General features: G+C 51.4%; 11 protein-coding genes across 11 annotated transcripts; 6 read left to right on the forward strand and 5 right to left on the reverse strand.

Annotated features, from left to right (window-relative positions):
• Nucleotides 1-77: 77 nt before the first annotated feature.
• On the forward strand, nucleotides 78-1,808 carry N7515_009349 (uncharacterized protein; the record flags this gene model as incomplete). The annotated part of the gene is made up of 1 exon (XM_056670093.1): nucleotides 78-1,808. One exon carries the CDS (start codon nucleotides 78-80, stop codon nucleotides 1,806-1,808), a length of 1,731 nt encoding a protein of 576 aa, XP_056517892.1.
• A 1,389-nt stretch (nucleotides 1,809-3,197) lies between these two features.
• Nucleotides 3,198-6,676, forward strand: msh3 (mismatch repair protein MSH3; the record flags this gene model as incomplete). Its single annotated transcript, XM_056670094.1, has 2 exons — nucleotides 3,198-5,135; nucleotides 5,186-6,676. The coding sequence occupies 2 exons, from the start codon at nucleotides 3,198-3,200 to the stop codon at nucleotides 6,674-6,676; spliced, it is 3,429 nt and encodes a 1,142-aa protein (XP_056517893.1).
• Nucleotides 6,677-7,550: 874 nt separating this feature from the next.
• On the reverse strand, nucleotides 7,551-8,101 carry N7515_009351 (40S ribosomal protein eS28; the record flags this gene model as incomplete). Its single annotated transcript, XM_056670095.1, has 3 exons — nucleotides 7,551-7,612; nucleotides 7,801-7,884; nucleotides 8,041-8,101. 3 exons carry the CDS (start codon nucleotides 8,099-8,101, stop codon nucleotides 7,551-7,553), a joined length of 207 nt encoding a protein of 68 aa, XP_056517894.1.
• A 645-nt stretch (nucleotides 8,102-8,746) lies between these two features.
• On the forward strand, nucleotides 8,747-9,942 carry N7515_009352 (ATP phosphoribosyltransferase; the record flags this gene model as incomplete). Its single annotated transcript, XM_056670096.1, has 4 exons — nucleotides 8,747-8,763; nucleotides 8,827-8,861; nucleotides 8,985-9,476; nucleotides 9,569-9,942. The coding sequence occupies 4 exons, from the start codon at nucleotides 8,747-8,749 to the stop codon at nucleotides 9,940-9,942; spliced, it is 918 nt and encodes a 305-aa protein (XP_056517895.1).
• Nucleotides 9,943-10,348: 406 nt separating this feature from the next.
• N7515_009353 (uncharacterized protein) lies at nucleotides 10,349-13,156 on the reverse strand (the record flags this gene model as incomplete). The annotated part of the gene is made up of 1 exon (XM_056670097.1): nucleotides 10,349-13,156. One exon carries the CDS (start codon nucleotides 13,154-13,156, stop codon nucleotides 10,349-10,351), a length of 2,808 nt encoding a protein of 935 aa, XP_056517896.1.
• Nucleotides 13,157-14,028: 872 nt separating this feature from the next.
• Nucleotides 14,029-14,424, reverse strand: dprC (the record flags this gene model as incomplete). The annotated part of the gene is made up of 1 exon (XM_056670098.1): nucleotides 14,029-14,424. One exon carries the CDS (start codon nucleotides 14,422-14,424, stop codon nucleotides 14,029-14,031), a length of 396 nt encoding a protein of 131 aa, XP_056517897.1.
• Nucleotides 14,425-14,876: 452 nt separating this feature from the next.
• N7515_009355 (NADP-dependent oxidoreductase) lies at nucleotides 14,877-15,996 on the forward strand (the record flags this gene model as incomplete). Its single annotated transcript, XM_056670099.1, has 2 exons — nucleotides 14,877-15,695; nucleotides 15,751-15,996. 2 exons carry the CDS (start codon nucleotides 14,877-14,879, stop codon nucleotides 15,994-15,996), a joined length of 1,065 nt encoding a protein of 354 aa, XP_056517898.1.
• Nucleotides 15,997-17,759: 1,763 nt separating this feature from the next.
• On the reverse strand, nucleotides 17,760-19,600 carry N7515_009356 (phosphotransferase family protein; the record flags this gene model as incomplete). Its single annotated transcript, XM_056670100.1, has 3 exons — nucleotides 17,760-18,665; nucleotides 18,777-19,386; nucleotides 19,437-19,600. The coding sequence occupies 3 exons, from the start codon at nucleotides 19,598-19,600 to the stop codon at nucleotides 17,760-17,762; spliced, it is 1,680 nt and encodes a 559-aa protein (XP_056517899.1).
• A 788-nt stretch (nucleotides 19,601-20,388) lies between these two features.
• On the forward strand, nucleotides 20,389-21,346 carry N7515_009357 (SDR family NAD(P)-dependent oxidoreductase; the record flags this gene model as incomplete). Its single annotated transcript, XM_056670101.1, has 2 exons — nucleotides 20,389-20,452; nucleotides 20,511-21,346. 2 exons carry the CDS (start codon nucleotides 20,389-20,391, stop codon nucleotides 21,344-21,346), a joined length of 900 nt encoding a protein of 299 aa, XP_056517900.1.
• Nucleotides 21,347-21,898: 552 nt separating this feature from the next.
• On the forward strand, nucleotides 21,899-22,654 carry N7515_009358 (uncharacterized protein; the record flags this gene model as incomplete). Its single annotated transcript, XM_056670102.1, has 1 exon — nucleotides 21,899-22,654. The coding sequence occupies one exon, from the start codon at nucleotides 21,899-21,901 to the stop codon at nucleotides 22,652-22,654; it is 756 nt and encodes a 251-aa protein (XP_056517901.1).
• Nucleotides 22,655-23,493: 839 nt separating this feature from the next.
• On the reverse strand, nucleotides 23,494-25,827 carry N7515_009359 (putative TBC domain protein; the record flags this gene model as incomplete). Its single annotated transcript, XM_056670103.1, has 2 exons — nucleotides 23,494-24,572; nucleotides 24,627-25,827. The coding sequence occupies 2 exons, from the start codon at nucleotides 25,825-25,827 to the stop codon at nucleotides 23,494-23,496; spliced, it is 2,280 nt and encodes a 759-aa protein (XP_056517902.1).
• Nucleotides 25,828-26,662: the final 835 nt, after the last annotated feature.

Genomic DNA, 26,662 nt, shown 5'->3' on the forward strand with positions numbered 1-26,662 from the left:
TCTTGGCTGCTTGCTTTGGGCAGCTTGGTTGTTTTGTCCTTTCCATTTCTATCCAGCTTATCTTACCTTCCTGCATCATGGATGGATCCACCCTCCTGTGCATTATCTGCCCTGGGGAGCCTCGCTTTTGTGATGTCTCGCATCTGTTGACCCATGCGGCCTCGAAATCCCACTTGTCGCACCTCTGCAAGCTGCAGCTCCGCACCAGTGATCCCAACGCAGTCGAACTACTCAAGCAATTCCATAACTGGGTTGACTCCCACGGTCTCGCCGAGAAGCTTTCCTCCCGTTTGGAGAAACGGTTGGAGAAGCAGCACAAGCAGGACAAACAGAGGAAGAAGTCAGGACAAGCTTCAACCTCCACCTTTGGACAGACAGTGAATCGAGCTCTCAACGTCGAGTTGGAGGAGTCCATCACCCCTGCTGCCGATTCAGCTTCCGCTTATCTCGACCCTCGCCTGGTTGATTGTCACAACGGTGAAGAGAAAAAGTATGCGAGGTTTACACCGTCTACACCTGGCAGCTTGCCAACACTGAGCAGCCATGATTTGCCTATGACCCCATCGCATCATCTGAACCGCCAGGACGGGACCTGGGATTCTCGCGAACCTACCTCTGATCCCTTTGTCGAGTCTGACAACCATATGCAGGCTTCCGGCAGCACTGGCATAAATAAGGATCGGGCTGAGGAATTGGCAAGACTCAAGGGCATTCAGTGGCCAGGAATGGATATCTTTGACTCCGCTACCCCGCAGATGCGTCGTCAACGCAATCAGAAGAAGGACGGCTCTGTTTTGAAGCAGATGGAAATGGCTTCCTTGCTTGCTAAGCCCAATGAATTGGTCTACAATCCTGAGGGTAAGCTGCTCAGAGAGAGAGTGATTACGGGTAACGTTGAAGAATACAGCCCGCTGAAAGGAGAGACTCCGCTCCAAAAGCAGCGCACGACCCGCCTGTCGAGCAAGCGTTTGACGACAGCTGATCCCAATGTGCCCCGGGCCGCAGATAGAAAACGCCAGAAAACTACTGCACGCAATGGCCGTAACGCCATTCAGGCAAAATCAATCGTTGAGCTGTCTTCAAACCGCCGTTCTGGCCTTGGAGCTGCTCGCACTCAGCCCCACGATGCCATTGACGAAGACTATGATCTGACGTACAAACCCCACGGCAATCGAGGACGGCGCCGCTTCAACATTTTCGCCGATGGAGAACAGGAAATGCAGGCAATCAATGATGAGCAAAACTTGGGACACACAGGACCCGTTGATACCGTTACCCCGAGTCGGCTCGTTTTGAACGGAAAGACAAACTCCAGTATCCAGTCCGGAATCGGGGCTCCAATCGTTGCCAAGGAAAACCTTGAGCCAATTTTCAACCCCCAGGGTCGCATTGGTCCTCATGGTTCGAACACTTCGTTGGCCAGCTACCCGGATACTGGTGGCTATGGTATCGGCAATGGCTACTATGGACTTCAGGGCACCTATGGCGGTAACGGCAACTTTGGACTTCATTGCAATCATCGATACAACCCTCTGGTGCAAGTTCCTATGCAAAGTCCTATGCAAAATCCTATGCAAGCTCCTCTGCAGGCTTCTCTGCAGGCTCCCCTGCAAGCCCCTCCGAAACTCTATGCCAACCATCACGAGCAATATGTCGGAGCTCAGAATTCCTGGCTGTCGCCCGACCAGAACATCCCGTCCGAGGAAACTATTCCGGAGGAGGAAGAGTTCTTCTACACGAATCTCCTGGCGGCCCCGATGACCGAGACCGACATGGCCGATATTGCCGATATGGTCGATCTGAAATAAACTTTTGACCTTGTTGGACACCCCTGCGCACTGACTTGCGGGCGAATATTACTGGATCAACTGATGATACATGATGTGTGCCGGTCTCCGAATTGGATGAAGACGCTATGGTTGCAAGACAAGACTGGAAAATTGAGAATTTGACGATAACTCCAACGTGGTGGTTTACCACGATTTGCCCTTACCCGACGAAACTACTCGCATCCGTGCTGATTGCCCTTACTACTTTGTTTCATTGGCGATTATCCCCGGGCGTCGACTTGTATCTCTCTCGTCTGGTTTGGGCTGTTTCATATGCTGAATATTATTATCATGCCTTTAGCCTGCATCGGTATGAACAATGTGCATTTGAACTTGCTTCTTGCTTCTTTGTAAAACGTAAGATTTATCTTCAGGATTCCTTGTAAGATCTGTACTTTGACTGGCTACTGGTAGTTTTGTAGACTTGCTGGCCAGATATTCAAGGAATCGCTCTCTGCTGAATCCATGTTGTAAGGTCCATGTGCCGAGCAAAATATTGCCCTAAGGCGCAACAACTTACCAGCCCGACTGGATCTACAACGTAATCCATAGGTTTGGCTCATCCAATCTACACGACAAGATTCGTCCGAGGCAGGGGTTGCATCTTGTATCCCTGCCCTCTTGCCATTCCGACACGGACAGAGACGTTGAGTCACTATGATATGGGCATTCTTGAGCTGAATTGTGTCGTACTCAGTTATCGTTTCCCTCGTTTGTGTAGTGATGCTGGTCATTACGTCGATGCTATGCTTTCAGCCTGATGTTCGCCTACGATCTTCCATGAATCGCTATATAACCGACGAAGCAGCGTCGATGGAAACAGGTACCTATTTTCATTGACATACCCCAAACACACACAGCATGGATGATGGATGGCTGAGACCCGCCATAACCCTCATCAGCGTTATCGCCATGACAAGACGCCCCTCCATCTCCGCGGATATCCCAATATCAAATTTCGTTCTACTTCAAACAAGATCATAATCATCAACCGCCTTCAATAAGGCGGTGAATCTGCAATATACCGCCTGCTGTTTGCAGCAATGCTGCCTCAGGTTCCCTAGACACAAGCAATCCAATTAGGTTTAGCTCCCCCAAAAGTCCTGCAGAACTTTGGATCATGTGATAAGGTCTGAGGGTAACCCAGCGCGTTTGGTACGCGTCGAGCTCCGAGTAAAATGCGGAGTGCAAACTCATACGATCTTTGGATCGAAGCATCTTTGATACTCTTCAAAACGAGAAGAGGTCAAATCTCTCTGCATTGAGACCCGCAAAATCTGCATATTGCCATCACGACTCGAAACCACCCGGTCCCATACTAGTGCCACTCCGCACCTTGCGGTGGAAGCTGTTTCAATCTTCGCCAAGATGGCACCTCAATCTTCGCAATCCTCTGCACCATCTCCAAGTATCAAACAGAAACAAGCAAGCATATCCAGCTTCTTCTCCCAGAAATCTGCACCGTCGTCCACGCCTAAAGACTCCGAACGCACCCCGGCCAATGGATCCAAGAAAAGGCGATCGCTGCCAGCCGAGAACGCGGAACCGGAACACCACAATGCTCCCGGAGCAAACCATGATGACGGGGATGATGACGATATCGTGGCACCAGCACCGAAGCGAACCAAGACCACCGACAGAGAGGCGGAGGAGCCGATCCGAGTCGCGGCAAGCATGCACTTGGAGCACACATCTCAGCCAAGCAGTAGTCAGCGCACCGATGTATTCAAATTCCAGAGCTCTCCTGCTGTAGCTCCAGCTCCTACAGAGGAAACGGATCCGGAGCAAGAAGAGCGGAAGAACAAGAAGGAGAAACTGCATCAGCAATTTGTCCAGAAGCTCGGTGGTCCAGATTGCCAGGTTGGAATCGCGAGAATTGCTGTGAATGATGCGGCAAACGCGGAGGCTGAAGCTGTAGAGGCCGAGGAAGACGAGGAGCTCGCACCACCCCCGACTAAAGGCAAGGGTGCGAAGAAGGGTGGGAGCAAGCTCACGCCCATGGAGAAACAGGTTATTGAGATCAAGCGTCAGAACATGAACACAGTCTTGGTAATAGAGGTGGGATATAAGTTCCGGTTCTTCGGCGAGGATGCGCGCATTGCGGCGAAGGAGCTGGGAATCGTGTGCATTCCTGGCAAATTCAGATTTGATGAACGTAAGTACATTCTGCGTGAGAGGACTACCGACGACGTACTAAAACCAGGACCTCTAGATCCATCTGAGGCACATCTGAGTCGGTTCGCTTCAGCTAGTATTCCGGTGCATCGATTGCATGTACATGTGAAGCGACTCGTTACAGCCGGCCACAAGGTCGGCGTGGTGCGACAGATTGAGACCGCTGCGCTTAAGGCTGCGGGTGATAACCGCAATGCGCCATTTGTGCGCAAATTGACCAACCTATACACAAAAGGAACCTACATTGATGACGCGGAAGGTCTTGATGGCCCTGCTCCGGCAGCGGGAGGCGCCTCGCCTGCCACTGGGTACATGCTCTGTATGACGGAGACCAATGCCAAGGGCCCTGGGAATGATGAGCGCGTCCATGTGGGAATTGTTGCTGTGCAGCCTGCTACCGGTGATGTCATCTACGATGACTTCGAGGATGGCTTCATGCGTAGTGAGATCGAAACTCGACTATTGCACATTGCTCCCTGCGAGATTTTGATTGTCGGGGAGATGTCTCGGGCCAGTGAAAAGCTCGTGCAACATTTATCAGGAAGCAAGATGAACGTATTTGGCGATGCTGTGCGCCTCGAACGGGCCCAGAAAAAGAAGACATCTGCCGCTGAGGCCCACAGCCATGTAACGGAGTTCTATGCGGGAAAGATGAAGGCCACTGGTTATGAGGAGGATACTCAGGCTGCGAGACTGCTTCAGAACGTCCTTGGCCTGCCGGAGCAGGTGACTATCTGTCTGTCGGCTATGATCGACCATATGACCGAATATGGGCTGGAGCATGTGTTCGACCTTACGAAATACTTCCAGCCCTTCTCGGCTCGTTCGCATATGCTTTTGAACGGAAACACGTTGGTCAGTTTGGAGATTTATCAAAATCAGACGGATCACTCGACAAGGGGTAGTCTGTTCTGGACTATGGATCGGACGCAGACACGGTTCGGACAACGGATGTTACGGCAATGGGTTGGACGGCCTTTGCTGGATAAAGTGCGCCTCGAAGAGCGAACGAACGCTGTGGAGGAGCTTACTGATCCTGCACGAGCGGTTCTGACGGAGAGAGTAAGAGGACTGCTTGGTAAAGTCAAGAGTGACCTGGAGAAGAGCTTGATTCGCATTTACTATGGAAAGGTAGACAACTATCCTAACATGATCGGTATCACTGTACTAATGCTGCGTAGTGCACACGACCTGAGCTTCTCACCGTCCTGCAAGCAATGCAGACGATCGCAATGGAATTTGCAGATATCATATCGCCTGCCCAGACTGGCTTCCAATCATCGCTGATTAGCGAGGCTATTGCTTCTCTGCCAACGATCCGAGCAACGGTTGTGAAGTTCCTGGACAAGATCAATTTGCACGCCGCACGAACTAACGACAAGTACACCTTCTTCCGCGAAGCAGAGGAGACCGAGGAAATCGGCGAACATAAGCTCCAAATCGGAATCATTGAGCACTCCCTCTCAGAACACCGCAAAGAGGCAGCGTCAACTATAGGGCGAGGCAAAGTCGAATACTCAACAGTATCCGGCATCGAGTACCTGATCGAGATTGAAAACAACTCCCCAGCACTCAAGCGCGTACCAGCATCATGGGTCAAAGTCAGCGGCACAAAAAGAGTCTCCCGCTTCCACACACCACAAGTCATCCAATTCACCCGAGAACGCGACCAACACAAAGAAGCCCTTGCAGCAGCCTGCGACCAAGCATTCGCAGCCCTCCTATCCGACATCGCAGCCCAATACCAGACCTTCCGAGACTGCGTCCAATCCCTCGCAACCCTCGACTGCCTCCTCTCTCTCGCAGAAATAGCCCAGCAACCCGGCTACGTGAAACCAGAATACACAGACGAAGCAGGCCTCCACATCGAACAAGGCCGCCACCCAATGGTCGAGCAACTCCTCACAGACACCTACGTCCCCAACGACACAAACCTCCACCACGACGCCACCCGCGCCCTCCTCGTCACCGGCCCAAACATGGGCGGCAAATCCAGCTACGTCCGCCAAGTCGCCCTAATCGCAATCATGGGCCAAATCGGCTCCTACGTCCCCGCCCTCTCCGCACGTCTAGGTCTCCTAGACGCAGTCTTCACGCGCATGGGCGCCTTCGATAACATGCTCGCCGGCGAATCAACCTTCATGGTCGAGCTCTCCGAAACAGCCGATATCCTCAAGCAAGCCACGCCTCGCTCGTTGGTTATTCTCGACGAATTGGGCCGCGGCACTTCCACCCATGATGGTGTTGCTATTGCGCAGGCCGTGCTGGATTACATGGTTCGCTCGATTCAGTCCCTTACCCTGTTCATTACGCATTATCAGCATCTCTCGCGCATGGTGCGTTCTTTCCCAGATCATGTGCTTCGCAATGTTCATATGCGGTTTACGGAGACTGGTAAGGGTGAGGCTGGGGATGAGGAGATTACGTTCTTGTATGAGGTTACCGAGGGCGTTGCGCATCGCAGTTATGGGTTGAATGTTGCACGGCTGGCGAACTTGCCGGCGGCTGTTATTGATGTGGCGAGGCTGAAGAGTGCGGAGTTGGAGGAGTCTATAAGGCGGAAGCGGTTGGCTGGGCTTGTCGGGGCTGTTGGGAGGGTTCTTCAGGATGGTGAGTCTGGTGCTGATGATGGGCTCTTGGATAGACTCATGGCGAGTGCGGAGCAGCTGTAGTTATGTGGACATTTTCGGTTGTACAATTATGTATGAGTTTAGCGCGATCTTAGATCTTAGATATCAATACCACTTGATGCATGGCGATCATCACGAACCCAACAGAGGATAAGCCGCCATATTACGATCTAGAAGCCATGTCCATAACTACACTGGCTTAGATGCGGCTTAGATGTCTACGAACGCCTTCAAAACCTCGACCCGGACAAGGCTGGACTGGAAGTTTTCAAACTTTTTTTTGATTCCATTGTTCCTTTTGTCGATCAGGCCTGGCTCGAATTGGCGTTCTTTTCTAAGCACCGGTGGAGAGAGAGCTGGTACAAGGAAATCGGAGAATCAACATCACAACCTCGTTTGTCGCATTGAGCCCATGCAAGCATGCCCAAAAGGGACATGTGTATGTAGTAAAACACCAAGATCAAGACCAGACCAGACCGTGCCACAAGTATCCACAAACCAGCCCTCGCGCAAGAACCTGATTTCGTTTTCTCGTATCAAATAAAAAAAAGGCTTTCTATTATCTTTTTTTGCACTCTGCTCCTCTCTCTCACGATCGATTGTCCGCAATCAACCTTCCGGGACTTTCGGCATTAAGTATAAAAAACCAAGAAGTCAATCCACCCAAACCATCACTTCCAGTTGAAACGTTGGGAATTCGTGAGAACGGGAACCCTCGAGAGTCGATTGGCGGGGATGATTGGGCAGCGCGGTTTAGGGCTGTAGAAGATAGGAGGTTGAAGGTACGGCAGGAAAGAAAAACGGGGGACTCGATTTTGGCCGAAGAGTGATCATGAACAACCGGTCGTAAGGGATATGCGAGAGAAGAAGAGAGACAAAATAGACGACGCGAGCGAAATTTCGTTTTGGGGGGGGTTTAACGGAGACGGCGGGCCTCGCGCTCGGACTCGAGCAAGCAGAGGATGTCGTCAACGCGGACTGGTGCGGAAAGTTATATGTTAGCGATTTGGTTCGTGTGGATTTTTTCGTTTTTGGGTCGATCCACAAAATTCAATATTTCGACATGGGGTTTCTCTTCATTTCATTGCATGAATAAAACAATCCATGCATTTCCTCCTCTTGTAACCCCAAAGACGACCGGATTGAAGGGAATCAATATCGCATACCTGGGCCCTTGACGTTGCGGATGATGCTGCGGGAGGTATCGTCCATGAACTCGACGCGGACCTGGGTGACACCACCACGGGATCCTAAAGACCAACAATTAGCCATTGCTATTCCTCCAAGTGCCTGAATTTTTCATCGGTTTGTGGCGGGCGATGGGGCGCAAAGGGTTGCACCCCGCGAATATCGAATATCGAATTGTGGGTTTTTGAAGCTTCAAGAAGCTGGGAAAAAGCACATACCGGTGCGGCCGAGGACACGGGTCACCTTGACGAGCTTAACGGGCTGCTTGCTGGAATCCATCTTGAACGGAAGGAGAGGGCGTTGAGCTCGAGGGTTGGAGTTGGTTGGACGGAGAGTAAGAGAGTGTTGAAGTGGAATTTGCCTTGTGTGGGTTCGTGCAAATTACGCGAGGGCTCAGGGCTGGACACCTGAGCCGTCAGGCATAAGATGAGTCAGCGCTTGGCAAACTTGACACCTGGTGAATCTGGCATTAAGGCATATTCAGGCAGAACATATTTTTCTCAGACTCCGATATCGTTCACCATGACCATGGAATACTTCCAGCTTCACAGACAATTGCCATATTGAATCGAGCTTGAAGCACATCGTAGCCTCTGCAACGTATTCTGTAAATACTCCAGATAGTCCTAAACCACATAATCCCAGCACGTGGGCTAATTGCTTGCTATCCAGGTACGGCATTCCCCCGGTCTCGTCACTAATTTCACCGAACCGATCTGCCCGACTGCCCCTCCATTTTCTGCCGCAAGACGGTCCTCTCTCTCTGACTCTTCCGCATACAATTTGCTTTGGTATATTTACCTTAAGACATATCCACGCTCTCTGAAGTGCGATTGACTCAATTTCGCAGTCAATTGATCCCCGATCACTCTATCCCCCGCCTCCGAAAACCCGTGAAGCCCCGCGCCGCCGCGCCTTATCACCATGGATCTCGTCAACCAGTGAGTCAATGCCAATAACATTGTCTACAACGAAGCGTCCACTAACAATCAACTTCTTAACAGCTTGGAAGGCCGCCTTCTCTTCGCCGTCCCCAAAAGCAAGTTCCCTCCCACAGCGGTGACTCATACAATCCTGCTTGCAGCACCATAAACCCCAAACAAGAAACAAGAAACCAAGCTATAGACCTCACAAAACTAACGGCGCAAATCCAACTATACAGAAGGACGTCTGCAACAAGCAACCCTAGACCTCCTCGCCGGCTGTGACGTCCAGTTCCGCCGCGAAACCCGCCTCGACATCGCCCTCGTCAAGAACCTGCCCATCGCTCTGATCTTCCTGCCCGCCGCCGACATCCCGACCTTCGTCGGCGAGGGCCGCGTCGACCTGGGCATTACCGGGCGCGACCAGGTCGCCGAGCACGATGCCACCCTATCCGCCGGCGAGGCGTCCAACGTGGAGGAGATCCTCGATCTCGGCTTTGGCGGCTGCAAGCTGCAGGTGCAGGTTCCCGAGAAGGGCGAGCTGAAAGAAGCCAAGGACCTCGTTGGCCGTAACGTTGTGACTAGCTTCACCGCTCTTACTGAGGCGTTCTTCCGCAAGCTGGAGGGCGCCGAGGCTGGCCAGAAGCTCGCCACTAAGATCAAGTATGTTGGTGGCAGTGTGGAGGCTGCTTGTGCGCTCGGCGTTGCGGACGGTATTGTCGATCTTGTTGGTATGTTACACTTACAGAAACAGGAGAAAATCTGCCCTGTTCGAAACCGTTCGAAACTGTTTGCTAATGTCTGCCTTTTCTTTTCCGCTTAGAGTCCGGCGAGACCATGAAGGCAGCCGGCCTAAAAGCTATCGACACCGTCGTCTCCAGTACCGCGGTACTGGTCAAGTCCCGTGAATCCAACAGCGACATCCTCAACCTCCTTACCTCCCGCCTGCGCGGTGTCATCACCGCCCAGAAATTCGTCCTGTGCCAATACAACATCCCGCGCGCGCAGCTGCCCGTCGCGTCGAAGATCACCCCCGGCAAGCGCGCGCCTACTATCACCGCGCTCGAGGAGGAGAACTGGGTTGCTGTTAGTTCTATGGTGGAGAAGAAGCGCATTGCTACGGTAATGGATGAGTTGAGCAAGGTTGGCGCTACTGATATCTTGGTCATGACTATTGCCAACTCGCGTACGGATTAAAGATTTGATGACAATGATTTGGTTTGTTTTTGGGGGTTTTATAGCATTTCTCTTCTTTATATACCGTCTTCCATGGACTTCCGGATATTCCAGGTTTTCCTTTCTTCTTTTGGTCTTATTGAGATAGCCTCTTTTGTTCTGATGGTTTTGGACTTCGAGGATGAAAAGCAACTACATAGAATGAATGGATGGTACAGGGCCAATAAGCATAGAAGCGTGTATGCAGGTACCTTGGAGAGTAATATTCGTTTTCATGCAATATACTAATACCGAAGTCAAATGCACCTAGTATATAATAGCCACATCCTGGATATAGATATCAACATGCCATATGTAAATTCATCAACGCAAAGCAAAAGTGGTATCATCAAAGCTCAAGCAAAACAGAACCAAACACAAGAAATCATCACAACTTCTTCACCCCCAACCCAACACCCTCCTTCCTCCCCCTCTGCAAAGCCCTCAGACACTGTCCCACCCCCTCAAGATCCCCCAGCAACCCAACATGCCCGCGGTCCGTCTTCACCAGCCCATCCTTGATAATCCGATACCCAGGCGGTAGCATAGCAGCCGAAGCAAGACAAACCCCATCCCCCGCCGCAAAAGCCAGATCATCATAAGCATCAACCTGCTTAATAGCCTCGGGCGACACAACTCTTGCCCCATACACAGTCGGCACAGTCTTGCCGTACAGCACCGCCGCAGGCGGGTACCTATTTTCGCTGTGATGGTCGGGCCGGAAAGCGAGGTTGGCTTTGAAGCGTTTTGTCTCGGCTAGCGTGCGCTGTAGGTAGGCCATTGCTGCGGGGCGCGGGATGGTGCTTGTTGTTGCAGCTTTGCTTGCGGCGCTGCTGCGTGGGTTCGTGCCTGGGCCGATGATACCATCTGCCGGGTTGGCCTTTTCGGCCATGTGGGTGGCTGGGTTGTGCGGGGAGGTATGGGATGGGTTTCTGGCGGTGATGTCCTTTGTTGTTCCGGTTACGGAGTTATGGGTGTCTGGGGGGAGAGGGTAGTTTTGGTTTTCTGTGAGAGGGTCTTCAGTGTCGTCGCGCAGGTTCATGGAGAAGCGCTTGCCGATTAGAGGGAGGTCTTTGAGACCGAGACTGCTGACGCTGCTGATTATTGCTGGTGGGACTGGGAGGGCGGGGCTGATGCAGGGGGAGAGAGAGTGGTCGTCCCAGGTTTTGGGGTCGAAGAAGTCGATGCGGAATTCTTTCTTGCTTGTCTTGTCGATGAAGCAGTGGCCGTCTTCGGGGAGGAGGGCGAAGCTCGTGCGGAATGTGAAGTTTACTTGGGCTGTTAGCACGCGCGAGCTGATGAGGACGTCGTCGCCGTTGCGGAGGGGTCCGAGGATGTTCACGCAGTGCTGTGGTACGCCTGCGTATACAACACCGGCGAATAGGTCGGGTCGCTCGTTCACGGCATGGCGTGTTATCAGCCCGCCGAGGCTGTGTGCGATGACCGTGGCGCCGCGTCCGGGCTCACCCGGTGCATACTCCTGGTTGCAACGCAGACTTTCTAAGAAGGCGATGAGCCGACGAGAGAGCAGCTCAGGGCTGAGTCGCCAGTCATATCCGTAGTCGTGGACGCGCAGGTCGCCACGCATGGCGTTTTCGCTCTTGCGCAGTCGCTTCATCAATCGTCGGCAGACGTCCACGGGACCAACGTGGGAGAGGACTCCAGATGGAATGATGGTCTCTTCCATACGTTCCTCGTCTTCTGGGTTCAGACCGACTTCCAAGTCGACTTTGCGCAGGTTCAAGCCAACCTTCATCGGCACCCAAAGTTGACGATGAGGTGGTTTGGCGGAGCGCAGAATCGAGCCTCGATAGCCTCCTAGGATCACTACATCACCCGTGAGATCTGCCATTGCTGCTTCCAGAATTGGGTGCAATGGCTTGCTATTCATGCGGGGAAGCGGAGGTGTGCTAGTAGCCTGCCGTGGTATTTCCCCGTTCTCGATTCCCTTAAGACCGTTGCCGTTACTCGCGGGGCCGTTGCCCATGTCCGGCAAGAACGAACGAGAGCCCCAATCAGGACGGATATCCAGGTGGAGAGTCGGTTTGCTAAGCAGCCTGCTGCTAGAGTCTTGTAGACTATCTTTGATCGCCTTGAACCGACTATTCACTTGAGAGTGTATGTTCTCGTATAGCGGCCGCTGCTCCAAGGATGATGCTGTGGACGAGGCACGGAGATACAGCGATTGATCCGAGGAGGACCTCCGGAGACTGGGTGGGCGACCTGCTATCGCCGTACTAGGCCTCCTTGCGAAAGAATGCTTCGCAGCCGAGGTCCCATCTGGTGAACGCAGTTCAGATATTGGTTGGGCGGCTTCTGCGTCATCTTCAATGCTTATGCTGCTCGGTGAGGGAGGTGACGCTGGTGGACGCCGACCTAGCGATGCAGTTCTTTTCGGCAACCCCAGGTTGGGCTTAACTGCGGGAGCGGCCGTTTGACTGCGGTTTCGGTTTTGGCCGTTGGCGCCTCGGAACGAGGAGAGCGACGGTCGTTTCTTCAGAGAGGCTAGGTCAGGTAGGAACTTTTTGAGTTCGCCGGACCATGCGCGTGGCCGGCGAGGCAGTGTATTCTTCAACAAAGCTCCGACAAACCCAGACCGCTGGCTGACAGCCGTATCTTTGGGCCCAGGCTTCCCGGGAGTTGCAGCGAAGAGATCGCTGCGGGGGGCATGTGAAAGCCATTGCTTGGGTGGTGTCTGCCGCACCGAAGGGGCTGTAGTCTGAGGCTTAGGTTTGGATCCTCGTTCATGCGGTGCTTTTCCAACATTCGTCTCTTCCAACTCAGGCACAGCCAACGATTGAGGCTCCGCAGTGAGTTCCGACGCAAACAAACCATCCTCGCCCACGGTATCCGGTATCGTCGCAAAATAGCCGCCATGATGTTCCAGCGCCCGGGTCTTCTCTTCCAAGGGTGTCGCGCGAGCTTTCATGCGGCTCTGCTCGCGGCCAATACTGACCCCCACCACGTCGCCGGCGGCATCTTCATCGGTGACTTCGATCGAGTGTGGTATTGGTTCATCGCTATCGGAGCTGGAGAAGGACGAGTAGTGAGAGGGCGAATCCGAGACGATCAGGTTCGAGGATGTATCGGAGGTATACAACGGCTGACGGCTCTGGGGTGTTGAAATAGCGGCTGCTGCGGCGGCCTCGGGTCCTAGTCGCGACGAAGCTGGCCGATCGGCGGGAATTGAAGCCATAACAATTATGCCGAGGAAGTTCCAGAAAAGAGAGAGCTCTGGAATTGGTCACAGCATGAAGTCGTACAATGTGCAACTATCGCGATCCCGCAAACTCCAAGATTGGATGGACTTCATGTATTATGATGCAAATGTGGATCGACGCAAGCAATGCAAGATTGTAAGCAGGTTTTCCCCTGTCAATCTGTACAAGATTTGTATGTATACTTGGTGAAGAAGTGTTTTTTATTCCGCTTCCCTCGGATTTGCGGGCATCCGCTCAATAAATGGCCGGAAACGGGGGCGGGTTCCACCCAGCACAGCCTTCTCGGGTGGCCCGGATGATAAATTTGTTTGATAGTCAATAGATCAGCTCTAATTGCTTGGCTTGTCTGGGCAATGCTTAGCGGTGTTTGTTTATTCGTTGGGTGCTGTAGACTGTTTTTCTAACGCTCACCAATCACCATTGAAATCAGGATATCGATCCCCTGCCAGACTATCACTCCATGATATTCTATGCGATAATCCATATTGGTGACAGCGAAGGGTAAATAAGGTTAGGCACTTGCAAGACTAAAATTGACTAGAACATTCTGGATCCTGAATATCACATGAAAACCCTTAAAAACCCTTATCTTCATTCAATTTACTTACATGTCTCACCATATACCTTAATCCCTAATCATACAAGCTAACGATGACCCGCAAACTGACCAGAGCGAATCTCCTCCGCACCCTTATCCGCAATCTGTTGATTCCGCTCAGCGCCCTCATTTGATCCAAAAGCCCTATCAACCGCAGTATTCAATGCGCCTCGCAACGACTCTCCAGCACCCTAACCAACCGATTAGAACCCATTGACACCCGTGACTCAATAGTCATTTAGAACTGGATCAACTCACATGAACCGAAGCCGCAGCTCCCATCACACCCTTGCCGACACCCTCACCAACCTGCGAAGCCTTCGACCCGGAAGCCTGGCGATCTTGCATCTCAGCCCGCTGCGCCGTGCTGGCCGTGTGCGGGAGTGGTGCATCCCCGATGATCCGATCATCGCTGCGAGCCGGCGATGGCGAGAGCGGGCGCTGATGTGTCTGCGTAGGTCCACCCCCTGATGATTTTGAGTAGGCGGCCCCTGTGGCTGGGTTTACACCCTTGGAGGCGTCGTAGGTTGATCGTGTATCCTGGAGTCCTGTTGGGTGTCCGGGTGCGCCGGTCGAGGAAGCGGCGCCGATGTTGGCATAGCCTGCTCGTTGGGATTGTTCGTTATGTTGGTAGTTGGCAGCCATTATTGTGATAGGTATGCAATATATATATACTGCTGATAGAAATATTGATGTGTTCAATCGCAGCAATATTTGTGCTGGTTCTGGTTATATACATTCGGTCGCGCGAATGACGTCACGATGAGCGCACGCCGCAGACTACGGAGTAGGCGAATTACACAGTACTGTACCACGTACTTATTGTATTCGCCATCGATTGATCTCCAGTACGAGATATCTTGTACTCCGAAGATGCATAAAACGAACATCTTTTATGTCGATTAATAATGTATCTGGATGGATGAAGCTTATTAATTTTTGAACCGACCGGGGGCCGAGGCACAAGGAGCTGTTTGCCTAATTTGGATAGTCCCCGATCATACCCCAGAGTACTTTTCATCGGCAATATTTATCTCCTCTTTCTCCTCTCGAATCCTTCTTCCTATTCAGCCTCTATTGCAGAATAACCACCCAAAATGTCCAACAAGCAAATTATCTACACTACGGCGCCCAGCCCGGCTATCAACCCCTCACTCACCAATGGCACCTTCCGCGTGAACACCACTCCCATCCCCAAGGATGTGCCAGCAGACAAACTGCTCGTGCGCGTGCACTACCTCTCTCTCGACCCAGCAATGCGTCAATGGCTAACCGCCAAGCGCTCCTACATCGCGCCCGTCGAGATCGGTGCCGTGATGCGGGGACAGAGCATCGCACAGGTCATCTCCGTCGGCAGCGGTCTGACGTCCAAGTACAGCGCCGGCGACTGGGTCGTCGCCTACTCTGGCTGGCAGCAGTATGCCCTGGTCGGCGCCAAGGAGGCGGACAAGGTGATCGTTCCACCTGGCGGACGGCCCACGGACGCCATGTCCGTGCTCGGCATGACGGGTCTGACGGCCTACTTTGGTATGGTGGAGATCGGACAGCCGAAGAAGGGTGACACAGTGGTTGTGTCTGGTGCTGCTGGAGCAACGGGGATGGTCGCAGGCCAGATTGCGAAGATCAAGGGTGCTAAGCGGGTTGTCGGACTTGCAGGGAGTAAGGAGAAGTGTGATTTCTTGGTGAAGGAGCTGGGCTTTGATGCGGCTGTCAACTATAAGGATGCCGATTGGAGGAAGCAGCTTAAGGAGGCTACGCCGGAGTATATTGATGTTTACTTTGATAATACCGGTGGTGAGATTCTTGATGCTTGTTTGGCCAGGGCGGCGAAGGACTCGCGCTTTGCTATTTGCGGTGCTATCAGTCAGTATAACTCTGCTAAGCCGCAAGGTCCGGCTAGCTTTATGAATGTGATTGTGAGTATTCTTCGGAGTGGTGGATTGTCGGGAACTTATGGCTAACTGGGGACAGTCGCAACGCATCACGCTGAAAGGCTTCATTGTCTTCGATTTCGCGAAGCAGTACCCGACTGCATTGAAGGAGCTGGGCTCCTGGTTGGCCGAGGGTAAGCTCAAGCGCAAGGAGCACATCGTGCCCGGTGGCTTGGAGGCTGCGCCTCAGGGTCTTATAGATCTCTATGCTGGTGCCAACACCGGCAAGATGATGGTTGAGGTCGTCCCTGTCAGTGAGGCACTTCCTACCAAGTCCAAGCTGTGAATATGTCTCTGTCTGGAAAGTGCATATTTTTATCGTCTTCCATAGTAAATATCATATCATTACTACTAGAATATAAGGACCTGTGACATCGACGCATGAATGACAGCAACTGAGGCCATAGAAGGCCCGACTTTCCGTAATTTCCAGCGACGAAAGGTTGCCTAGCGCTCGCACATATTTTACCTTTCAATCATGTCACCTGATATATGCGGTTGGCGCCTATGTGTGTACGCACCTTCCAGGATTAGTGGGATCATGGACGTCTCACCTGACACTACGGAGTACATCGATCAGTTTGAATCTCTTACTCTTGAAAACCCACTTCCCTTCTTCATCCACTTCCCTTCTCATCCACATGAACGGTCCAGATAAAAGGTCAACATGAAAGGTCAAGATGAACGGTCAAGATGAACCAAGATGAACCAAGATGAACCAAGATGAACCAAGATGAACCAAGCGACCGTTCATCTGGACCGTTCATCTGGACCGTTCATCTCGACCGTTCATCTCGACCGTTCATCTTCGTTCATCGTCGTTCATCGTCGTTCATCTTCATCCTCGTTCATCCTCGTTCATCTCGACAATTCATGTCGACTGTTCATCCTGGTTCATCTCGACCATTCATCTCGACCATTCATCTCGACCGTTCATCTTCGTTCATCTTGCTTCATCTTGCTTCATCTTGCTTCATGTCGAGATGAACGGTCGAGATGAACGGTCGAGATGAACTGTCGACATTCTGCATTCTCTCTATCTCGCCGTGGGTGCTCTTCATCTTTTCTTGATTTGTTCTGAACATCCTTCGACATCAGCTGGACACCCCTTGTGCTACACGACTCCTCACGTGCATCTGACCTTCTGTGCAGTGCCTGGATGTGGACCTCAGGAGTCATGGTCAACAGGCCAATCGAAACTCAGCCACTGAAAAGCACGCAAAGTTCAGGGACTGCGCACATCGACTAATCTAATCAATACATCTATAGGCACAAATCAGTTACGAGATTGAATACTCCTCACGAAGGATACGCCACTCGCGAATATGCACAGCACCGAAGACTTGTTCGACTACTTCAACATAACCTCCGATGTCACGAAGTTCAACATCGTCTTCTTCCATCTGGCCCACAAAGATACTAGATTTCAATCGATCTAGCAAAATCGGACAATGGTACCTGAAGCAAGTATGGGTGAACCTAGTTATGCAAGTCATGCTTTGGTGGGATGTCAAACAGCGTGGCGACCATGCATCGTTTGTTGGAACCTGGTCTGAGGTCGTTAAGTACTGGGAGGTTATAACTTATGAGGCACGAGGGTCGGTATAAGGATTAATCGGTGGACTCGGCACGCAAGGTATTCATACTGATCGTCGTGCTTCATAACGTCCCAGCATTTAACGATCGTCAGACCAGGTTGCAACAATTGATGTACACACGGTATCTCAAAATATGGGCGGGCTGACAGGAATCCAGCACTTTTGCACTTTTGCACTTTCAATTATTTATCGTTGTAACAATTCATTAGAGTACACGCTACAATCCCCGATGCATCGTAAAGCGCGTGAACCTTCCTTCATTCACCTGGCGGGTTCAAGACTACATACGCTGCGTAGTAGGTTGCGGGTATCATCCGGGATCCATATCTAGAACGTGATTGGTACAACCGGAGATGCACCCGATCTGGCTAGATCTATGGCTTATCCCCACATTTTAAGCTTAATGTCAACATCGAAAGCTGCAGGTCTACATTTCCAGCATGGCGTCCTATCACGGTGAAACGCTCTCATCAAAGTCATCAAAAGGGAAATGGTCACGAACTCCAGTAATATCCTCAGCAGTCTCAGCAGCTTCGAGCATTCTGGCTTTCAATTCCCCAGCCAATTCCTTCGCAGCTTCATATTCACTGTTCGACACCCAACCCATTACGTCGACGTCCAAAGCATGACGCATTTGCTCCATCGCAATATCAGCTTCTTCTTGTTGAGAGTGTAAATCCAGGGTCTCTCGCACAACTTCGTCTGAATATTGAATTGGGGGCGAAGATGGTGCCCCTCCGTTAGGTTGCACAGAGCCAGACGCAATCACATCTCCCCAGCTTTGTATGGCGCGAATCATATCTGTCTTGAGTGTAATTGAGTCCCCTTCCCATGGAGTACCCGCGCTCTTGAAGAGTCCTTGACGTAGTATAGCAGAGTTATCGAATATAGCATCATAATGCACTTCATTTAACCGCATAGTAAAAGCGGCATAGAAGAAATGAACCAACCTCTTGTGATGAGTCAAACGTACTGATGCTTGTTCGGAAGGACTTAAAGAGTCAAAATTCGATGGAAGCTCTAACGGGGGCTGTCTAAGCTCGTCCGAAAGAGGATCACCGTAATTCTGGAAATGCTGCGGAATTCCAGCTGCAAGACCTAGAGGGAGAATGGAAGAATGTTGCCAATCAATAAAACCGACAATTTCGTTCGAGTTGGACACAAGAATATTGTTCGGTTGGAAATCGGGGTGTCGTATGACCGGTCGATGAAGTGCTGTTCCAGCACCAAATCCGAGAAAAGGTGCTAACCTCAGATAATCCAAGAGATTTCGGATGTGGGTATCAGGCGAGACTTTGCGAAACTTATAGATTTCCCTGTAGAGACGTTCGTAGGGTAGGCGGGGTTTCGCGTAAAGCTTCGTCCAAGACAACTCTCGTTCACCAACAGCTCGAAATATCTCAGTAGATGGCAGCCCTCCTGGCAGTCAGTAAAATATCGGCAAGGAGGCTCAGAAGCAACCACTTACATGGACCGCGTCAACATCCAAGACATTCCTTCTATCGTGCCACCAACTATAATGCGCAATTGGTCCCATGCAGAACTCGTCATGCTGCCCTGGTAGAGAAATCTTTTTCTCCGACGTGAGATCCTTGCGATAGTAGATACTCCCATACGCAGGAAAGCTCAAAGACATCAGCTGCGCCTCCCAATGGACAATCTGCTTCATCATGCCGTGTTGTTCTTTTGGCGTCATTGAGTACCATATTTCACCAAGAGGAATGCCGTCGAGCTTTTCCATGATAATGTACTCAGAGCCAACCGTGTTTGATTTCGTCGAGCACCATGCATACACTTTGGGCGTACGAATCCCATGTAACCGCAGATAATCCAGCGTTGCCACTTCGCTGGCCACGGCGTAATGCTCAGGTGTAGTGGACGGATAGGGTAATCTCGCGATGACACATTGTCCGTCCTTGAAACGTGCCTGGAACACACGGTTGTATCCGCCCTCCGATAATTTAGAAAAGTCAACAATGTCGGTTATTGCTTGGCCAGATGAACTGGCAACGATGCTTCTTAGCGCAGAGACATCGAACTCTAATTGGCGTTCCGATAAGCGTAAATGTTCATTGAAACTCAAAGTTCATCAGCTTGCTAGAATTATCCAACCAAAACGAAGACGTACATCCATCTTCCGGATGTATACCGGAATAGCTCATGCTGCTCATCGTTGTGATGTTTATCTGAATTGACGGATTTCGTAGTAATACCTCCTGTCGCTTGTGTGCTCACCGTCCGCAGGCTTGGAAGACGAGCTCGCAGAGAATTGAGAAGATTACGCGTCTGCATATGAACAAGTAATAAGTATCTTGGACATAATATGACTGTGTACATGCATGAGATGATTCAAGAACAGAGTATGCTCGTCGTGTAGTAAACATAGGCGCGAGGAGTCTCAGGAGCTGCGGCGGGAAATACTATTCCCGGACGAGTCCGTAACCTATCACGTGCGCTTGCATAACTTTAATTGGAAGGGGTATAAATAAATCCGGGCCCGACAAGATCCAAGTCGGAAAGCATAATCTTAAATCCGACCTCTCCTTTGAAGCATTCGCGTTTGAACATATAGATGATGATTGACGTCATTCTGATACTATGCGCACCTACGCAGTACAGTATGTTACCAAGACAACCAATGGAGAACCTCAACATATCAGACTTTCCTGGATGATGCATTAGAACCGGCTTAAGCCAGGATTTAACCGTAGCAACTAGACATTGAAGGAATTGATTGGATCGTGGCAGCAATGGAAGAATGACCTACAAATGATGCAGAGTGAGCAGACAAAACCAGGCAAACTACTCCATCGAACAGGTTTGGGCGTTTGTCACGCTATCGTCAAATAACCCATGACTTGTTCCACGCATCTGCTTGTCCAATTGTCTATAAATTGGTAACTCAAGCAGACATGCCGCGATTTCATCTTCCCACTCGACACCTCCCCCAGACACTTCCCAAGTACACCACATTTACGTTAACTTCCTCACTCCGAGTGCCCAAGCTCACTCCTCTTCAACCCTTACGTCAATTTACAAACTATCCCAACCAACAATCCCCCATCTCCAAAAAGACCAAGATGGCTGCCCAAGAGAGTAACCAGCGCTTCAAGCTGGAGAACCTCTTCAGTGTCAAGGACAAAGGTGAGTTCAAAATCCCCCTAACCACCCCACCGACAACAACCATTCTAACAAATCACAGTCGCCCTAATCACCGGCGGCGGCTCAGGCATCGGCCTAATGGCCGCGCAAGCTCTCGCCGTCAACGGTGCCAAAGTCTACGTAACTGGCCGAACCGCAAAGAAGCTTGAACGCGTCTCCGCCCTCTATGACAGCGCCGAAAACCCCATCCCAGGCAAAATCATCCCCATCGTAGCCGACGTAACCAACAAAGAGGAGATCCGCAAGCTCGTCGACGAGATCTCCACCCGCGAAGGCTACCTCTCCATCCTCATGAACAACGCCGGCATCTCCGGTAACACCCAAGAAGTCGAACCCGAAGACCCAACCAAGCTCCGCGAGAACCTCTTCGACGACCCAGCCGCCACCTTCGAGGAATGGGACTCCGTCTATCGCACCAATGTCTCGCAGATCTTCTTCATGACAGCTGCTTTCCTGCCGCTTCTGCAGAAAGGCTCGGAGCGTGAACAGGGCTGGTCCAGCACTGTGATTAATACTACTTCTATCTCGGGTATTGTGAAGGTCTCCCAGCATCACTTTGCCTACAATGCCTCCAAGGCGGCGGCGATTCATTTGAATAAGATGCTGGCGCATGAGATATATACTTCTAACCTGCGTGTGCGGGTTAATAATATTGCGCCGGGCGTTTTCCCTAGTGAGATGACTACTGGGGAGAGTGATGAGGGACAGAAGAGTTTCATTCCGGCTGAGAAGTATCGTGAGAAGGTTCCTGCTTCGAGGCCTGGAAAGGATGAAGATATGGCTAGTGCTGTGCTGTTCACTGCTTGTAACCAGTATCTGAATGGGCAGACTATCGTTGTTGATGGTGGTTATGTGCTTGCTGCTGGAACTGTTTAAGTTGAGAGCGGCTTCATGTTTTTCGGGGTCATATCGATATTTGACTGTTCTTCCAGCATTATGATTTATGGGAAAAATGGGAATATGTTCTATGCATTATGCTCGCTCAAATTAATTTAGGAGTATCCTGGTGAATTACCACTACCTAAACAGGACGAGTTGCTGACAATCATCGGCATCCGGGTTGCACCCTCTGGTCTCTTGTTTACCTGCAAGCTGTTAGCTGGGATATGGTCATGGTTTAGCTCCCAGCTGTGTGTTAGATGCCCAATCAAAGTATATCTTGCAAATGATGCCAGTATGACCACTTTACCAGAGCTCTTTCCACCAAACCTTCCTTCCACCATGGAACGTTCCTTCCAAGCCTCATCGAGTGGCACCCGAAGCATATCTTCAGAGCCCCAGATAACCATCGCCCTTTCCATTCACTCATTGTCTTCCTCATAGCCTGATACCCGGTGTGTACCCTCAAGTCACACTATCACTCTATCAAGAACCATCAAAACAACCTCCTGTTATCACATAACATCCTCCAACCCCCTCAAGCCCCAAATGGGCAACAAAGTCTCCGCAGTCCGCGGCGTAAAATCAGACCATTTCTACGACCAAGGCAACGCCATCAACGAGATCTGGGTCGGAGACGTAGAGATCATATCCCGTCTCCCCTTCGGCGATTCCGACCTCGAGCAAGCTGGCTGGCCAATAGGCGGCTTCCCCAAGATCCCCTGGCGTCACTTCATCATTCCCATGCACAAGCGAGACGAAGTCGCCAACCCCAACATGACTATCGAGCATATCGCGATGAAGACGAACGATACCTTGTATACTTGCCGTGACACGGTGCCAGAACATGGATACCTCGGAATGTTCACTGGCATCTCACCTGAATTAGCGGGTAACATTGGGTTCGTTCTGCTTGGTGCTGCTATCGGGCTGTTCATGGGTTACACCTCCATATCAAGGGACGCTTTCCGCAATTGGTGGATGCTTAGGAAGACGGCGGCCTCTCAACCTGACCCGGTGAGGTTTCGACGCAATATTTCGCGCCACCTTTGGATTGGTATTGGGCTAGGGTACATTGCTCTTAGCCTGTCTGTTGTTTGCCTTCTTCTGGCGCTGCCTGCTATTGCGGCTTGCTGGAGAGGTGTGGATGCTTCCACGCTTGTTTTCTTGTACGGAAAGGTGATCAGTAGTTACGTCTTGGTTTTTGCCTTCGTCCTTCAACCTTTGGTCTTACTGTGGCTTGGGCGACGTGGGGCCAAGAGGTATCCCTTGGAAGAAATAGTTGAGGTCACATCCCTTCCGTGAGGAAAGTTCAAGAGCTGGATGATAGGTACTTTTGGGTTGCAATGAGGGCCACCGCTCCGTATGTTTTATATCGCATTCTTGTCGTATTATTACCTTTGGTCTGGCTCCGCACAGGATAGCTAGAATGGAAGAGTGGTATTCTTTGCTTGATTGTCGTTCGTTCTCAAGATTGAGCAAATAAATCGCGCCATAGCTGCTTCATACCATATCCTTTGGACTGATCCTCATACCCTATGGCAAGGTTAGGCTAGGCAAGGTCATGTGATAATAGAACATATTATGGATATTTGGCTTAGGTTCAGTGATTATTACCTCTATTGTAGACCCAATACAATGTGAAAATAAATCCAAGATGGAAACACCCGAGTTCTGCTTGTAATACCACTAAACAAGTACCAAAGAGGAAAGGACGAGCATGCATCAAAGGGACATGAAAGTCAGAACGGCTAAAAATACAAGATGGAGAAGTAGCGGAAGAGTGGAAACAATCAGAGGGTAAAAGATGTGTCCAAGACCAATCATCAGCGAAGAATATCGGGTGCTGGCTTTGGAAAGTAAGAATGAGAAGAAGAGGAAAGCGAGTGGTGTTCACAAGGTTTGTGATGTAGGTTCAGCGAGTGGCAGGTGTGTACAGGATGAGATGCAGACAACACGTTGGTCAAGCCGTGATGTGATGCTCTTTCTCTGGGATAGCGAGTGGACATCAGATTCCATGAAGGCTTCATATGCGTTGTGGAGAGAAACGGAGGGAGGAGGAAGAAAAGACGGATAAGAGACGAGAGCTGGAAGCAAATCATGCCAAGGCCATATCAAGTTCTGAGAGTGTGAGGCAACACAGCTTAGCGTTGTTCTTGCTGTTGTTGTTGGCGCACTTTCCCAGCCTCTCGAACGGCCTCCATGAACCCGTCCTCGTCGCCCGTAGCAGTAAGGACCCAATAATCAGCAACGCCGGGATTCTCAATTTGCCCACCGCCAAAGCCAGCAGCGGCAGGGGCACTGTGTCGATTCGGTTTCTGGGTGTTGGCTCCGGGATGTCGGGGACCCCAGCCCAGTATATCGCGCACAATAAGACGTGACTTCTCATCATTCGATTTGAAAGAAAATAGCTGGGTCTGGAGACAGCCAAGGACGGCAACAGCAGACCGAATCATCACGCGATCGCCCTCAAAGACCCAACAATCCCAGACACGTGAGATACGCTCGAGATCCAGGCCGTTTGTCAAGAGCGAGCGGAAGATCGGCTCCCAGATTTCCTCGTTGGAGAGCTGGAGGGTCTCGGCCAAGTGCGCGTGTAAACGCGGGAACTTGTAGCGCAAAGTGTCTGATGCCAGCGAATAAGAACGAGCCATAGCGCCGCGGTCCCAGGTGAGGAATGCGACGGGTAAAGGTCGGTTGAGAGCGTTGGCCATGGCGATGAAGGCGGAAGCAGGTGTGGGGAGTTGAAGGACGAGGAGGGCGGCGATAGTGTGCAAGCCGTGGATGTAGCCTACGTCGCTGCGGTACATGCAGTATGCTTGCAAGACATCGACGAGCGTCTCGCGTAGTGGACCGCCTTCTTGGAAGAGGTTCAGGTCTGGGAAGGCCTTGGACACGTCCGCCTCAATTGCCTCGAAGCAGTCTAACAGCCGTTTGTTGTTCTCATTTTCTGCGTCTTTCTTGCTTTGAAGATCCTTGCCTCGGCGTAATGCTTTGGTGAAGGTCTCATCAGTCAATGCGAGTTCGTTGCCAATGGCTCTGTTCCATATCGCGCCCCGATTGCGAGGCGGGATACCGCGCCACCACAGCTCGCGTATCCGAGGCTCGCGCAGAGCTCGGTCCCAATGCGGACATACGTATTCATCCCAGATGTTTTGCAATGTCGATCGGGTATTGTCCTTCTCACACTGCGCGTTTGCGTCCTTGGCAGCTTTGCGTTTCTCTGGAGTCACGATTAGAACGTTGATGGTCCTTCAGTGTTGTTGTTCACACATACCAGTTTCCCTAGACTGGGCCATCATTTGCTGGTACTGTCTTAGGTGTTTCCGCTCCTCCTTCTGGTCCTTAGGCGGAAGCCAGCTGGGGCGTGTCCGCGTTAGGACCTTCTCTTTCTCCTTGCTGATGGGCAAAGGATCAATCATGATATTGGACTTTTGCAGAGGTGGTAAAGCGATAGCCTCACGAGATGCTCGATGCGAGTCCTCGCTAGGCTTTCGCACAGCACCGGTTTGAACATGCTCCTCGCGCTTTCGGTCCCTATCATCAGCATGCAGCTCCAGAGCTTCGGTGATGATCTTTGCCTCTTCGGACAAGTCAGATAGATAACTGTTGTATGAGTAGGTGCGGGGGTTGCGCGGCGAGATCTGGCCACGCTCCGGTCCTGCGGAGCTTGATCGTTGCACACGCTTCATGCGTGATGCCTTGGCCGTATTCTCTGGCGAGGCTGGCTTATCACTTTCCGCTACGCTATGATGGATAGGCAGCGGTCGACGCCCTGGGCTACGACCTTTCGGGCTGGCAGGCCGTGATGGGGTTCGGTCTTGAACTGGGCGCGGAGAAATCGGAATATTCCACAAACTTGCATCGTCCGGTAATTCGTCGTCCGAGTCATGATACTCGTCCTCCAGATCCTTGAGCGACTTGCGATGCGGTTGCCAAGTCTGTTTTTGAATAGGCACACGTGCGGATAGTGGAGATAACGCTAAGCTAGTGCTCGAGGCGGAACGACTGGATGTCGGCCGCAGTGGTGAGACAGACCGTGAGCGACGCGGGGGGTTGGGTGTCAAACCGGGCGACTGCAGTGTGCTGCCCGAATCCCTGCGGTTACCGATTCTCGCCGAGAGGGAACTCGCCGATTGAGGAACCCTGGCGGATACATGGTGCATCGGTGGTAGTGGGCTTCGTTTGCGGGGCTTCGGGGTAGCGGTCAGGTCGCGGGTTGAGGCCACAGGGCCCTTGACTGACAGTCGGGCAGTGGGCGACCGTGCCATTACGCCTGCGCGGCCGTAGGAGCCAGGTGGCTCGGCGTAGGGTATCTGGGAATCATCCTCCAAGCCAATGTCTTCGAAATTCGAGATGTCCGTGAAGATGCTGTCCTGGCCATCCCGGTTGGAGGAAGAATGGAATGAGGACGATTTGGAGGATTTGGACCCGGAGAGCTCCGGGGGAGAATTTGGTGTCGGGCAAACGGCTGTCATGGTCTCATGCAATTATCGCAAGTGGTGATCCCCGCAGATTATGATCTACCAGAGCAGGACAAACACAGGGAGAAACTTGGCGGGAGGGCTGGAAGGGGTCGAGAACGGACGCGATGATCGTGATTTTGGACGAGACTGATCGGATCTAAAGAGATAAACAGCGCAATAGAAGTCGGTCAATGTAGAAATGAATTGCAGGCTCAGCCGCAGCCTGATGAAGTCCAGATCAGGCGTAGTCGTGTAAAGAGGGATCAGGAGAAGTCGAGATTACGGGGTGACCATTGGGGCCCAGGGGTTGTTTTAAGAGTGGGAAAAAGAGAGACAAGGAACGAATGTGGGAAAGTAGACAGAGAAGAAGTAAACAAATATGGAAAAGAGAGACGAAGACGAGCACACACACGGAAGTCCAAAGAGAGTGAAAAGAGACAACCGTGATGCTCTGCATTCGGAGCCTCAGGCTGCACTCGGTCTGGCCGGGAACGGGAGGGTACCTCGGCGATACCTCATGCCACTAGTGCAGAAAGGGCAATTATGAAGTACCCAGGAAGTATTTTCAGTACATTTTTGGAGAATCTGATCTGGGCCCAGATGGGGAAGGGATAAACCTACACAGCCTTGTACTGTGTACTTGGAAATGTTGCTATTTACGCATCGACGGACTAAGGACTAGTTACTGTGTAGAGAGTACTTTTCACATATCTGTCTACAATGTCAATGATGTGAACAGACAGTCTGGACTTAGTATCTAAACATTTCATTGGACGATAATACAATAATCTTAAACAGGGTCAATTGGTCTTACAATCGCTCACATATGTTCCTTGGCGTAAGCTGT

This window comes from Penicillium bovifimosum (assembly GCF_028826915.1).
Source record: "Penicillium bovifimosum strain IBT 22155 chromosome Unknown utg000007l_segment0_segment0, whole genome shotgun sequence".
Classification (NCBI taxonomy): Eukaryota; Fungi; Ascomycota; class Eurotiomycetes; order Eurotiales; family Aspergillaceae; genus Penicillium; species Penicillium bovifimosum.